Source organism: Oncorhynchus mykiss, chromosome 19 (assembly GCF_057628025.1).
Source record: "Oncorhynchus mykiss isolate SJ-2025 chromosome 19, ASM5762802v1, whole genome shotgun sequence".
In the NCBI taxonomy this organism is placed as follows: Eukaryota; Metazoa; Chordata; class Actinopteri; order Salmoniformes; family Salmonidae; genus Oncorhynchus; species Oncorhynchus mykiss.
In genome coordinates, this window is record NC_143040.1 from 3,156,953 (window position 1) to 3,172,500 (window position 15,548).

Below are 15,548 nucleotides of genomic sequence, written 5' to 3' on the forward strand. Positions count from 1 at the left end.
GGGTTATAATGGGGTTATGACTGTTGGACTGGGTTATATTGGGAGTATGACTGTTGGACTAGGTTATAATGGGGTTATGACTGTAGGACTGGGTTATAATGGGGTTATGACTGTATGACTGGGTTATAATGGGGTTATGACTGTTGGACTGGGTTATAATGGGGTTATGACTGTAGGACTGGGGTAAAATGGGGTTATGACTGTAGGACTGGGTTATAATGGGGTTATGCCTGTAGGACTGGGTTATAATGGGGTTATGCCTGTAGGACTGGGTTATAATGGGTTTATGACTGTAGGACTGGGTTATAATGGGGTTATGCCTGTAGTACTGGGTTATAATGGGTTTATGACTGGGTTATAATAGGGTTATGACTGTTGGACTGGGTTATAATGGGTTATGACTGGGTTATAATGGGGTTATGACTGTAGGACTGGGTTATAATGGGGTTATGACTGTTGGACTGGGTTATAATGGGGTTATGCCTGTATGACTGGGTTATAATGGGGTTATGACTGTTGGACTGGGTTATAATGGGGTTATGACTGTTGGACTGGGTTATAATGGGTTATGACTGGGTTATAACTGTAGGACTGGGTTATAATGGGGTTATGACTGGGTTATAATGGGGTTATGACTGTAGGACTGGGTTATAATGGGGTTATGACTGGGTTATAATGGGGTTATGACTGGGGTGTAATGGGGTTATGACTGTAGGACTGGGTTATAATGGGGTTATGACTGGGTTATAATGGGGTTATGACTGTAGGACTGGGTTATAATGGGGTTCTGACTGCAGGACTGGGTTATAATGTGGTTATGACTGGGTTATAATGGGGTTAGGACTGTATGACTGGGTTATAATGGGGTTACGACTGTAGGACTGGGTTATAATGGGGTTATGACTGGGTTATAATGGGGTTAGGACTGTATGACTGGGTTATAATGGGGTTATGACTGTTGGACTGGGTTATAATGGGGTTATGACTGTAGGACTGGGTTATAATGGGGTTATGACTGTATGACTGGGTTATAATGGGGTTATGACTGTTGGACTGGGTTATAATGGGGTTATGACTGTAGGACTGGGGTAAAATGGGGTTATGACTGTAGGACTGGGTTATAATGGGGTTATGCCTGTAGGACTGGGTTATAATGGGGTTATGCCTGTAGGACTGGGTTATAATGGGTTTATGACTGTAGGACTGGGTTATAATGGGGTTATGCCTGTAGTACTGGGTTATAATGGGTTTATGACTGGGTTATAATAGGGTTATGACTGTTGGACTGGGTTATAATGGGTTATACCTGGGTTATAATGGGGTTATGACTGTAGGACTGGGTTATAATGGGGTTATGACTGTTGGACTGGGTTATAATGGGGTTATGCCTGTATGACTGGGTTATAATGGGGTTATGACTGTTGGACTGGGTTATAATGGGGTTATGACTGTTGGACTGGGTTATAATGGGTTATGACTGGGTTATAATGGGGTTATGCCTGTATGACTGGGTTATGATGGGGTTATGACTGTAGGAATGGGTTATAATGGGGTTATGACTGTAAAACTGGGTTATAATGGGGTTATTACTGGGTTATGATGTGGTTATGACTGTAGGACTGGGTTATAATGGGGTTATGACTGTATGACTGGGTTATAATGGGGTTATGACTGGGTTATAATGGGGTTATGACTGGGTTATAATGGGGTTATGACTGGGGTGTAATGGGGTTATGACTGTAGGACTGGGTTATAATGGGGTTATGACTGGGTTATAATGGGGTTATGACTGGGTTATGATGTGGTTATGACTATAGGACTGGGTTATAATGGGGTTATGACTGTAGGACTGGGTTATAATGGGGTTAGGACTGTATGACTGGGTTATAATGGGGTTATGACTGTAGGACTGGGTTATAATGGGGTTATGACTGGGTTATAATGGGGTTAGGACTGTATGACTGGGTTATATTGGGGTAATGACTGGGTTATAATGGGGTTATGACTGTATGACTGGGTTATAATGGGGTTATGACTGTTGGACTGGGTTATATTGGGGGTATGACTGTTGGACTGGGTTATAATGGGGTTATGACTGTAGGACTGGGTTATAATGGGTTTATGCCTGGGTTATAATAGGGTTATGACTGGGTTATAATGGGGTTATGACTGGGTTATAATGGGGTTATGGCTGTAAGACTGGGTTATAATGGGGTTATGACTAGGTTATAATGGGGTTATGCCTGTATGACTGGGTTATAATGGGGATATGACTGTTGGACTGGGTTATAATGGGTTATGACTGGGTAATAATGGGGTTAGGACTGTAGGACTGGGTTATAATGGGGTTGTGACTGGCTTATAATGGGGTTATGTCTGTATGACTGGGTTATAATGGGGATATGACTGTTGGACTGGGTTATAATGGGTTATGACTGGGTTATAATGGGGTTAGGACTGTAGGACTGGGTTATAATGGGGTTATGACTGTAGGACTGGGTCATAATGGGGTTATGCCTGTATGACTGGGTTATAATGGGGTTATGACTGTTGGACTGGGTTATAATGGGTTATGACTGGGTTATAATGGGGTTATGACTGTAGGACTGGGTTATAATGGGGTTATGACTGTTGGACTGGGTTATCTTGGGGGTATGACTGTTGGACTGGGTTATAATGGGGTTATGACTGTATTGCTGGGTTATAATGGGGTTATGACTGTATGACTGGGTTATAAAGGGGTTATGACTGTTGGACTGGGTTATAATGGGTTATGACTGGGTTATAATGGGGTTATGACTGTAGGACTGGGTTATAATGGGGTTATGACTGTTGGACTGGGTTATATTGGGGGTATGACTGTTGGACTGGGTTATAATGGGGTTATGACTGGGTTATGATGTGGTTATGACTGTAGGACTGGGTTAAAATGGGGTTATGACTGTAGGACTGGGTTATAATGGGGTTAGGACTGTATGACTGGGTTATAATGGGGTTATGACTGTAGGACTGGGTTATAATGGGGTTATGACTGGGTTATAATGGGGTTAGGACTGTATGACTGGGTTATAATGGGGTTATGACTGGGTTATAATGGGGTTATGACTGTATGACTGGGTTATAATGGGGTTATGACTGTTGGACTGGGTTATATTGGGGGTATGACTGTTGGACTGGGTTATAATGGGGTTATGACTGTAGGACTTGGTTATAGTGGGTTTATGCCTGGGTTATAATAGGGTTATGACTGGGTTATAATGGGGTTATGACTGGGTTATAATGGGGTTATGGCTGTAAGACTGGGTTATAATGGGGTTATGACTGGGTTATAATGGGGTTATGCCTGTATGACTGGGTTATAATGGGGATATGACTGTTGGACTGGGTTATAATGGGTTATGACTGGGTAATAATGGAGTTAGGACTGTAGGACTGGGTTATAATGGGGTTATGACTGTAGGACTGGGTCATAATGGGGTTATGCCTGTATGACTGGGTTATAATGGGGTTATGACTGTTGGACTGGGTTATAATGGGTTATGACTGGGTTATAATGGGGTTATGACTGTAGGACTGGGTTATAATGGGGTTATGACTGTTGGACTGGGTTATATTGGGGGTATGACTGTTGGACTGGGTTATAATGGGGTTATGACTGTAGGGCTGGGTTATAATGGGGTTATGACTGTATGACTGGGTTATAAAGGGGTTATGACTGTTGGACTGGGTTATAATGGGTTATGACTGGGTTATAATGGGGTTATGACTGTAGGACTGGGTTATAATGGGGTTATGACTGTTGGACTGGGTTATATTGGGAGTATGACTGTTGGACTGGGTTATAATGGGGTTATGACTGTAGGACTGGGTTATAATGGGGTTATGACTGTATGACTGGGTTATAATGGGGTTATGACTGTTGGACTGGGTTATAATGGGGTTATGACTGTAGGACTGGGGTAAAATGGGGTTATGACTGTAGGACTGGGTTATAATGGGGTTATGCCTGTAGGACTGGGTTATAATGGGGTTATGCCTGTAGGACTGGGTTATAATGGGTTTATGACTGTAGGACTGGGTTATAATGGGGTTATGCCTGTAGTACTGGGTTATAATGGGTTTATGACTGGGTTATAATAGGGTTATGACTGTTGGACTGGGTTATAATGGGTTATGACTGGGTTATAATGGGGTTATGACTGTAGGACTGGGTTATAATGGGGTTATGACTGTTGGACTGGGTTATAATGGGGTTATGCCTGTATGACTGGGTTATAATGGGGTTATGACTGTTGGACTGGGTTATAATGGGGTTATGACTGTTGGACTGGGTTATAATGGGTTATGACTGGGTTATAACTGTAGGACTGGGTTATAATGGGGTTATGACTGGGTTATAATGGGGTTATGACTGTAGGACTGGGTTATAATGGGGTTATGACTGGGTTATAATGGGGTTATGACTGGGGTGTAATGGGGTTATGACTGTAGGACTGGGTTATAATGGGGTTATGACTGGGTTATAATGGGGTTATGACTGTAGGACTGGGTTATAATGGGGTTCTGACTGCAGGACTGGGTTATAATGTGGTTATGACTGGGTTATAATGGGGTTAGGACTGTATGACTGGGTTATAATGGGGTTACGACTGTAGGACTGGGTTATAATGGGGTTATGACTGGGTTATAATGGGGTTAGGACTGTATGACTGGGTTATAATGGGGTTATGACTGTTGGACTGGGTTATAATGGGGTTATGACTGTAGGACTGGGTTATAATGGGGTTATGACTGTATGACTGGGTTATAATGGGGTTATGACTGTTGGACTGGGTTATAATGGGGTTATGACTGTAGGACTGGGGTAAAATGGGGTTATGACTGTAGGACTGGGTTATAATGGGGTTATGCCTGTAGGACTGGGTTATAATGGGGTTATGCCTGTAGGACTGGGTTATAATGGGTTTATGACTGTAGGACTGGGTTATAATGGGGTTATGCCTGTAGTACTGGGTTATAATGGGTTTATGACTGGGTTATAATAGGGTTATGACTGTTGGACTGGGTTATAATGGGTTATGACTGGGTTATAATGGGGTTATGACTGTAGGACTGGGTTATAATGGGGTTATGACTGTTGGACTGGGTTATAATGGGGTTATGCCTGTATGACTGGGTTATAATGGGGTTATGACTGTTGGACTGGGTTATAATGGGGTTATGACTGTTGGACTGGGTTATAATGGGTTATGACTGGGTTATAACTGTAGGACTGGGTTATAATGGGGTTATGACTGGGTTATAATGGGGTTATGACTGTAGGACTGGGTTATAATGGGGTTATGACTGGGTTATAATGGGGTTATGACTGGGGTGTAATGGGGTTATGACTGTAGGACTGGGTTATAATGGGGTTATGACTGGGTTATAATGGGGTTATGACTGTAGGACTGGGTTATAATGGGGTTCTGACTGCAGGACTGGGTTATAATGTGGTTATGACTGGGTTATAATGGGGTTAGGACTGTATGACTGGGTTATAATGGGGTTACGACTGTAGGACTGGGTTATAATGGGGTTATGACTGGGTTATAATGGGGTTAGGACTGTATGACTGGGTTATAATGGGGTTATGACTGTTGGACTCGGTTATAATGGGGTTATGACTGGGTTATAATGGGGTTATGACTGTATGACTGGGTTATAATGGGGTTATGACTGTTGGACTGGGTTATATTGGGGGTATGACTGTTGGACTGGGTTATAATGGGGTTATGACTGTAGGACTGGGTTATAATGGGTTTACGCCTGGGTTATAATAGGGTTATGACTGGGTTATAATGGGGTTATGACTGGGTTATAATGGGGTTGTGACTGGGTTATAATGGGGTTATGGCTGTAAGACGGGGTTATAATGGGGTTATGACTGGGTTATAATGGGGTTATGCCTGTATGACTGGGTTATAATGGGGTTGTGACTGGGTTATAATGGGGTTATGCCTGTATGACTGGGTTATGATGGGGTTATGACTGTAGGAATGGGTTATAATGGGGTTATGACTGTAAAACTGGGTTATAATGGGGTTATTACTGGGTTATGATGTGGTTATGACTGTAGGACTGGGTTATAATGGGGTTATGACTGTATGACTGGGTTATAATGGGGTTATGACTGGGTTATAATGGGGTTATGACTGGGTTATAATGGGGTTATGACTGGGTTATAATGGGGTTATGACTGGGTTATGATGTGGTTATGACTATAGGACTGGGTTATAATGGGGTTATGACTGTAGGACTGGGTTATAATGGGGTTAGGACTGTATGACTGGGTTATAATGGGGTTATGACTGTAGGACTGGGTTATAATGGGGTTATGACTGGGTTATAATGGGGTTAGGACTGTATGACTGGGTTATATTGGGGTAATGACTGGGTTATAATGGGGTTATGACTGTATGACTGGGTTATAATGGGGTTATGACTGTTGGACTGGGTTATATTGGGGGTATGACTGTTGGACTGGGTTATAATGGGGTTATGACTGTAGGACTGGGTTATAATGGGTTTATGCCTGGGTTATAATAGGGTTATGACTGGGTTATAATGGGGTTATGACTGGGTTATAATGGGGTTATGGCTGTAAGACTGGGTTATAATGGGGTTATGACTGTATGACTGGGTTATAATGGGGATATGACTGTTGGACTGGGTTATAATGGGTTATGACTGGGTAATAATGGGGTTAGGACTGTAGGACTGGGTTATAATGGGGTTGTGACTGGCTTATAATGGGGTTATGTCTGTATGACTGGGTTATAATGGGGATATGACTGTTGGACTGGGTTATAATGGGTTATGACTGGGTTATAATGGGGTTAGGACTGTAGGACTGGGTTATAATGGGGTTATGACTGTAGGACTGGGTCATAATGGGGTTATGCCTGTATGACTGGGTTATAATGGGGTTATGACTGTTGGACTGGGTTATAATGGGTTATGACTGGGTTATAATGGGGTTATGACTGTAGGACTGGGTTATAATGGGGTTATGACTGTTGGACTGGGTTATATTGGGGGTATGACTGTTGGACTGGGTTATAATGGGGTTATGACTGTATTGCTGGGTTATAATGGGGTTATGACTGTATGACTGGGTTATAAAGGGGTTATGACTGTTGGACTGGGTTATAATGGGTTATGACTGGGTTATAATGGGGCTATGACTGTAGGACTGGGTTATAATGGGGTTATGACTGTTGGACTGGGTTATATTGGGGGTATGACTGTTGGACTGGGTTATAATGGGGTTATGACTGGGTTATGATGTGGTTATGACTGTAGGACTGGGTTAAAATGGGGTTATGACTGTAGGACTGGGTTATAATGGGGTTAGGACTGTATGACTGGGTTATAATGGGGTTATGACTGTAGGACTGGGTTATAATGGGGTTATGACTGGGTTATAATGGGGTTAGGACTGTATGACTGGGTTATAATGGGGTTATGACTGGGTTATAATGGGGTTATGACTGTATGACTGGGTTATAATGGGGTTATGACTGTTGGACTGGGTTATATTGGGGGTATGACTGTTGGACTGGGTTATAATGGGGTTATGACTGTAGGACTTGGTTATAGTGGGTTTATGCCTGGGTTATAATAGGGTTATGACTGGGTTATAATGGGGTTATGACTGGGTTATAATGGGGTTATGGCTGTAAGACTGGGTTATAATGGGGTTATGACTGGGTTATAATGGGGTTATGCCTGTATGACTGGGTTATAATGGGGATATGACTGTTGGACTGGGTTATAATGGGTTATGACTGGGTAATAATGGAGTTAGGACTGTAGGACTGGGTTATAATGGGGTTATGCCTGTATGACTGGGTTATAATGGGGTTATGACTGTTGGACTGGGTTATAATGGGTTATGACTGGGTTATAATGGGGTTATGACTGTAGGACTGGGTTATAATGGGGTTATGACTGTTGGACTGGGTTATATTGGGGGTATGACTGTTGGACTGGGTTATAATGGGGTTATGACTGTAGGGCTGGGTTATAATGGGGTTATGACTGTATGACTGGGTTATAAAGGGGTTATGACTGTTGGACTGGGTTATAATGGGTTATGACTGGGTTATAATGGGGTTATGACTGTAGGACTGGGTTATAATGGGGTTATGACTGTTGGACTGGGTTATATTGGGTGTATGACTGTTGGACTGGGTTATAATGGGGTTATGACTGTAGGACAGGGTTATAATGGGGTTATGACTGTATGACTGGGTTATAATGGGGTTATGACTGTTGGACTGGGTTATAATCGGGTTATGACTGTAGGACTGGGGTAAAATGGGGTTATGACTGTAGGACTGGGTTATAATGGGGTTATGCCTGTAGGACTGGGTTATAATGGGTTTATGACTGTAGGACTGGGTTATAATGGGGTTATGCCTGTAGTACTGGGTTATAATGGGTTTATGACTGGGTTATAATAGGGTTATGACTGTTGGACTGGAAATAATGGGGTTATGACTGGGTTATAATGTGGTTATGACTGTAGGAATGGGTTATAATGGAGTTATGACTGTAGGACTGGGTTAAAATGGGGTTATGACTGGGTTATAATGGGGTTATGACTGTAGGAATGGGTTATAATGGGGTTATGACTGGGTTATAATGGGGTTATGACTGTAGGACTGGGTTATAATGGGGTTATGACTGTAGGACTGGGTTATAATGGGGTTATGACTGGGTTATAATGGGGTTATGACTGGGTTATAATGTGGTTATGACTGTAGGACTGGGTTATAATGGGGTTATGACTGGGTTATATTGGGGGTATGACTGTTGGACTGGGTTATAATGGGGTTATGACTGTATTGCTGGGTTATAATGGGGTTATGACTGTATGACTGGGTTATAAAGGGGTTATGACTGTTGGACTGGGTTATAATGGGTTATGACTGGGTTATAATGGGGCTATGACTGTAGGACTGGGTTATAATGGGGTTATGACTGTTGGACTGGGTTATATTGGGGGTATGACTGTTGGACTGGGTTATAATGGGGTTATGACTGGGTTATGATGTGGTTATGACTGTAGGACTGGGTTAAAATGGGGTTATGACTGTAGGACTGGGTTATAATGGGGTTAGGACTGTATGACTGGGTTATAATGGGGTTATGACTGTAGGACTGGGTTATAATGGGGTTATGACTGGGTTATAATGGGGTTAGGACTGTATGACTGGGTTATAATGGGGTTATGACTGGGTTATAATGGGGTTATGACTGTATGACTGGGTTATAATGGGGTTATGACTGTTGGACTGGGTTATATTGGGGGTATGACTGTTGGACTGGGTTATAATGGGGTTATGACTGTAGGACTTGGTTATAGTGGGTTTATGCCTGGGTTATAATAGGGTTATGACTGGGTTATAATGGGGTTATGACTGGGTTATAATGGGGTTATGGCTGTAAGACTGGGTTATAATGGGGTTATGACTGGGTTATAATGGGGTTATGCCTGTATGACTGGGTTATAATGGGGATATGACTGTTGGACTGGGTTATAATGGGTTATGACTGGGTAATAATGGAGTTAGGACTGTAGGACTGGGTTATAATGGGGTTATGACTGTAGGACTGGGTCATAATGGGGTTATGCCTGTATGACTGGGTTATAATGGGGTTATGACTGTTGGACTGGGTTATAATGGGTTATGACTGGGTTATAATGGGGTTATGACTGTAGGACTGGGTTATAATGGGGTTATGACTGTTGGACTGGGTTATATTGGGGGTATGACTGTTGGACTGGGTTATAATGGGGTTATGACTGTAGGGCTGGGTTATAATGGGGTTATGACTGTATGACTGGGTTATAAAGGGGTTATGACTGTTGGACTGGGTTATAATGGGTTATGACTGGGTTATAATGGGGTTATGACTGTAGGACTGGGTTATAATGGGGTTATGACTGTTGGACTGGGTTATATTGGGTGTATGACTGTTGGACTGGGTTATAATGGGGTTATGACTGTAGGACAGGGTTATAATGGGGTTATGACTGTATGACTGGGTTATAATGGGGTTATGACTGTTGGACTGGGTTATAATCGGGTTATGACTGTAGGACTGGGGTAAAATGGGGTTATGACTGTAGGACTGGGTTATAATGGGGTTATGCCTGTAGGACTGGGTTATAATGGGTTTATGACTGTAGGACTGGGTTATAATGGGGTTATGCCTGTAGTACTGGGTTATAATGGGTTTATGACTGGGTTATAATAGGGTTATGACTGTTGGACTGGAAATAATGGGGTTATGACTGGGTTATAATGTGGTTATGACTGTAGGAATGGGTTATAATGGAGTTATGACTGTAGGACTGGGTTAAAATGGGGTTATGACTGGGTTATAATGGGGTTATGACTGTAGGAATGGGTTATAATGGGGTTATGACTGGGTTATAATGGGGTTATGACTGTAGGACTGGGTTATAATGGGGTTATGACTGTAGGACTGGGTTATAATGGGGTTATGACTGGGTTATAATGGGGTTATGACTGGGTTATAATGTGGTTATGACTGTAGGACTGGGTTATAATGGGGTTATGACTGGGTTATAATGGGGTTATGACTCGGTTATAATTGGGTTATGACTGTAGGACTGGGTTATAATGGGGTTATGACTGGGTTATAATGGGGTTATGACTGTAGGACTGGGTTATCATGGGGTTATGACTGGGTTATAATGGGGTTATGACTGGGTTATAATGTGGTTATGACTGTAGGACTGGGTCATAATGGGGTTATGACTGGGTTATAATGGGGTTATGACTGGGTTATAATGGGGTTATGGCTGTAGGACTGGGTTATAATGGGGTTATGACTGTAGGACTGGATTATAATGGGGTTATGACTGGATTATAATGGGGTTATGACTGGTTTATAATGGGGTTATGACTGGGTTATAATGGGGTTGTGACTGTAGGACTGGGTTATACTGGGGTTATGACTGGGTTATAATGGGGTTATGACTGGGTTATAATGGGGTTATGACTGGGTTATAATGGGGTTATGACTGGGTTATAATGGGGTTCTGATTGGGTTATAATGGGGTTATGACTGGGTTATAATGGGGTTATGACTGGGTTATAATGGGGTTATGCCTGTAAGACTGGGTTATGATGGGGTTATGACTGTAGGAATGGGTTATAATGGGGTTATGACTGGGTTATAATGGGGTTACGACTGTATGACTGGGTTATAATGGGGTTATGACTGTTGGACTGGGTTATAATGGGGTTATGACTGGGTTATAATGGGGTTATGACTGTATGACTGGGTTATAATGGGGTTATGACTGTTGGACTGGGTTATATTGGGGGTATGACTGTTGGACTGGGTTATAATGGGGTTATGACTGTAGGAATGGGTTATAATGGGGTTATGACTGGGTTATGATGTGGTTATGACTGTATGACTGGGTTATAATGGGGTTATGACTGGGTTATAATGGGGTTATGACTGGGTTATAATGGGGTTATGACTGGGGTGTAATGGGGTTATGACTGTAGGACTGGGTTATAATGGGGTTATGACTGGGTTATAATGGGGTTATGACTGGGTTATGATGTGGTTATGACTGTAGGACTGGGTTATAATGGGGTTATGACTGTAGGACTGGGTTATAATGTGGTTATGACTGGGTTATAATGGGGTTATGACTGTATGACTGGGTTATAATGGAGTTATGACTGTTGGACTGGGTTATATTGGGGGTATGACTGTTGGACTGGGTTATAATGGGGTTATGACTGTAGGACTGGGTTATAATGGGTTTATGCCTGGGTTATAATAGGGTTATGACTGGGTTATAATGGGGTTATGACTGGGTTATAATGGGGTTGTGACTGGGTTATAATGGGGTTATGACTGTAGGACTGGGTTATAAGGGGTTATGACTGTATGACTGGGTTATAATGGGGTTATGACTGATGGACTGGGTTATATTGGGGGTATGACTGTTGGACTGGGTTATAATGGGGTTATGACTGTAGGACTGGGTTATAATGGGTTTATGCCTGGGTTATAATAGGGTTATGACTGGGTTATAATGGGGTTATGACTGGGTTATAATGGGGTTATGGCTGTAAGACTGTGTTATAATGGGGTTATGACTGGGTTATAATGGGATTATGCCTGTATGACTGGGTTATAATGGGGATATGACTGTTGGACTGGGTTATAATGGGTATGACTGGGTTATAATGGGGTTAGGACTGTAGGACTGGGTTATAATGGGGTTATGACTGTAGGACTGGGTTATAATGGGGTTATTACTGTTGGACTGGGTTATAATGGGTTATGACTGGGTTATAATGGGGTTATGACTGTAGGACTGGGTTATAATGGGGTTATGACTGTAGGACTGGGTTATAATGGGGTTATGCCTGTATGACTGGGTTATAATGGGGTTATGACTGTTGGACTGGGTTATAATGGGTTATGACTGGGTTATAATGGGGTTATGACTGTTGGACTGGGTTATAATGGGGTTATGACTTTAGGACTGGGTTATAATGGGGTTATGACTGGGTTATAATGGGGTTATGACTGTAGGAATGGGTTATAATGGGGTTATGACTGGGTTATAATGGGGTTATGACTGTAGGACTGGGTTATAATGGGGTTATGACTGTAGGACTGGTTATAATGGGGTTATGACTGGGTTATAATGGGGTTATGACTGGGTTATAATGGGGTTATGACTGTAGGACTGGGTTATAATGGGGTTATGACTGGGTTATAATGGGGTTATGACTGGGTTATAATGGGGTTATGACTGGGTTATAATGGGGTTCTGATTGGGTTATAATGGGGTTATGACTGGGTTATAATGGGGTTATGACTGGGTTATAATGGGGTTATGCCTGGGTTATAATGGGGTTATGACTGGGTTATAATGGGGTTTTGACTGGGTTATAATGGGTTTATGACTGTAGGACTGGGTTATAATGGGTTTATAACTGGGTTATAATGGGGTTATGACTGTAGGACTGGGTTATAATGGGTTTATAACTGGGTTATAATGGGGTTATGACTGGGTTATAATGGGGTTATGACTGTAGGACTGGGTTATAATGGGGTTATGCCTGGGTTATAATGGGGTTATGACTGGGTTATAATGGGGTTATGCCTGGGTTATAATGGGGTTATGACTGGGTTATAATGGGGTTATGACTGGGTTATAATGGGGTTATGACTGTAGGACTGTGTTATAATGTGGTTATGACTGGATTATAATGGGGTTATGACTGTAGGACTGGGTTATAAATGGGTTATGACTGTAGGACTGGGTACCTGAGCAATGAGGTCTCCGTTCTCAGCATGCAGCATCACCACAGCCCCCAACTCCTTCAGGAAGGAGAACACCTCATACAACTATTAGAGAGAGAGAGAGAGAGAGAGAGAGAGAGAGAGAGAGAGAGAGAGAGAGAGAGAGAGAGAGGGAAGGAGAGAGAGAGGGAGAGAGATAGATAGAGAGAGGGAAGGAGAGAGAGAGAGAGAGAGATAGGAAGGTGAGAGGAAAGCAAAGATAATGAGAGGGGGGGAGCAATGGGAGAGCAAGGAGCGAGGGAGGGAGGAAAGAGAGAAGGGGAGAGAGAGAGAAGAGAGCAGAATACAGAAATTGTAGAGAGAGAATAGTGATGGAAAGAGATAATGATTATTACTGCACATAGAGTATAAATAGTTATATTTACTATTGTGCAGCATATCATTATAATACACATGTCAATATGATATTAAACCAACCTGAGAATCAGTCATCTGAAACGAATCCTTATAGGACATATACACCTGGAATGAGTTGATCCCTGAGAGAGAGAGAGAGGGATGGAGGGATGGAGGGAGAGAGGGAGTGTGTGTGAGATAGATAGATAGATAGATAGATTGATAGATAGATTGACAGATAACACATTTCTTCACACAGGGTAGTGGGGTGAGACAGGGATGCAGCTTAAGCCCCACCCTCTTCAACATATATATCAACGAATTGGCGCCGGCACTAGAAAAGTCTGCACCCTACTAGAATCCAAAGTCAAATGTCTACTGTTTGCTGATCATCTGGTGCTTCTGTCACCAACCAAGGAGGGCCTACAGCAGCACCTAGATCTTCTGCACAGATTCTGTCAGACCTGGGCCCTGACAGACCTGGGCCCTGACAGACCTGGGCCCTGACAGACCTGGGCCCTGACAGACCTGGGCCCTGACAGACCTGGGCCCTGACAACCTGGGCCCTGACAGACCTGGGCCCTGACAGACCTGGGCCCTGACAACCTGGGCCCTGACAACCTGGGCCCTGACAGACCTGGGCCCTGACAGACCTGGGCCCTGACAGTAAATCTCAGGAAGACCAAAATAATAGTGTTCCAAAAAAGGTCCAGTCGCCAGGACCACAAATACAAATTCCATCTAGACACTGTTGCTCGAGAGCACACAACAAACTATACATACCTTGGCCTAAACATCAGCGCCACAGGTAACTTCCACAAAGCTGTGAAAGATCTGAGAGACTTGGCAAGAAGGGCATTCTATGCCATCAAAAGGAAGGGGAGAGAGAGGGAGGAGGGGAGGGGGAGACAGAGAGAGAGGGAGGGAGGGAGACAGAGAGGGAGGGAGACAGAGAGGGAGACAGAGAGGGAGACAGAGAGGGAGGGAGGGAGGGAGGGAGGGAGGGAGGGAGGGAGGGAGGGAGGGAGGGAGGGAGGGAGGGAGGGAGGGAAGAGAGAGAGCAGAAGACAAGACAGAAGACACTGATCCAATCAACCGATTAGGTCAATAAGATGATCAATAAGCTTTCCTTTCTTCTGCAGCAGAACCAACCAACCCAATCAATTAACCCACCCACCAAACCAATCGACCAATTCACTTTCAGATCAGGTGATCAATAATAATAATAAATCAATAGATCAGGTGATCAATAAGCCAACCTTTCAACCCACCAACCAACCAAACAGGCGACCAGTAAACCAATCAACTGATGAATCAATCGATCAGGTGATCAATAACCCAACCTTTCAACCCACCAACCAACCAAACAGGCGACCAGTAAACCAATCAACTGATGAATCAATCGATCAGGTGATCAATAACCCAACCTTTCAACCCACCAACCAACCAAACAGGCGACCAGTAAACCAATCGACCAATTAACTTTCTGATCAGGTGATCAATAAGCCAACCTTTCAACCCACCAACCAACCAAACAGGCGACCAGTAAACCAATCAACTAATAAATCAATCGATCAGGTGATCAATAACCCAACCTTTCAACCCACCAACCAACAAAACAGGCGACCAGTAAACCAATCAACAGATAAATCAATCCATCAGGTGATCAATACCTTTCTCCTGCACCAGAACCTCCAGCTCATCCTTGACCCCCGGGTGCCAGTGCGGCAGGTCGACGTGCAGCGAGTAGTCACAGCAACACTTCCTGTCAGCTGACTCCTGCCAGAGCTCAA

The 15,548-nt window shown here is 43.3% G+C and overlaps 1 protein-coding gene across 1 annotated transcript in view; it reads right to left on the reverse strand.

Annotated features, from left to right (window-relative positions):
• LOC118936381 (dihydropyrimidinase-related protein 1) overlaps window positions 1-15,548 on the reverse strand; it is a 42,273-nt gene that overhangs the window by 21,856 nt on the left and 4,869 nt on the right. The window contains 3 exon segments of the mRNA XM_090209861.1: window positions 13,384-13,464; window positions 13,837-13,898; window positions 15,429-15,548. The exon segment at window positions 15,429-15,548 is cut by the window's right edge and continues 45 nt beyond it. Of these exon segments, the coding sequence (XP_090065987.1) occupies window positions 13,384-13,464; window positions 13,837-13,898; window positions 15,429-15,548 (263 nt within the window).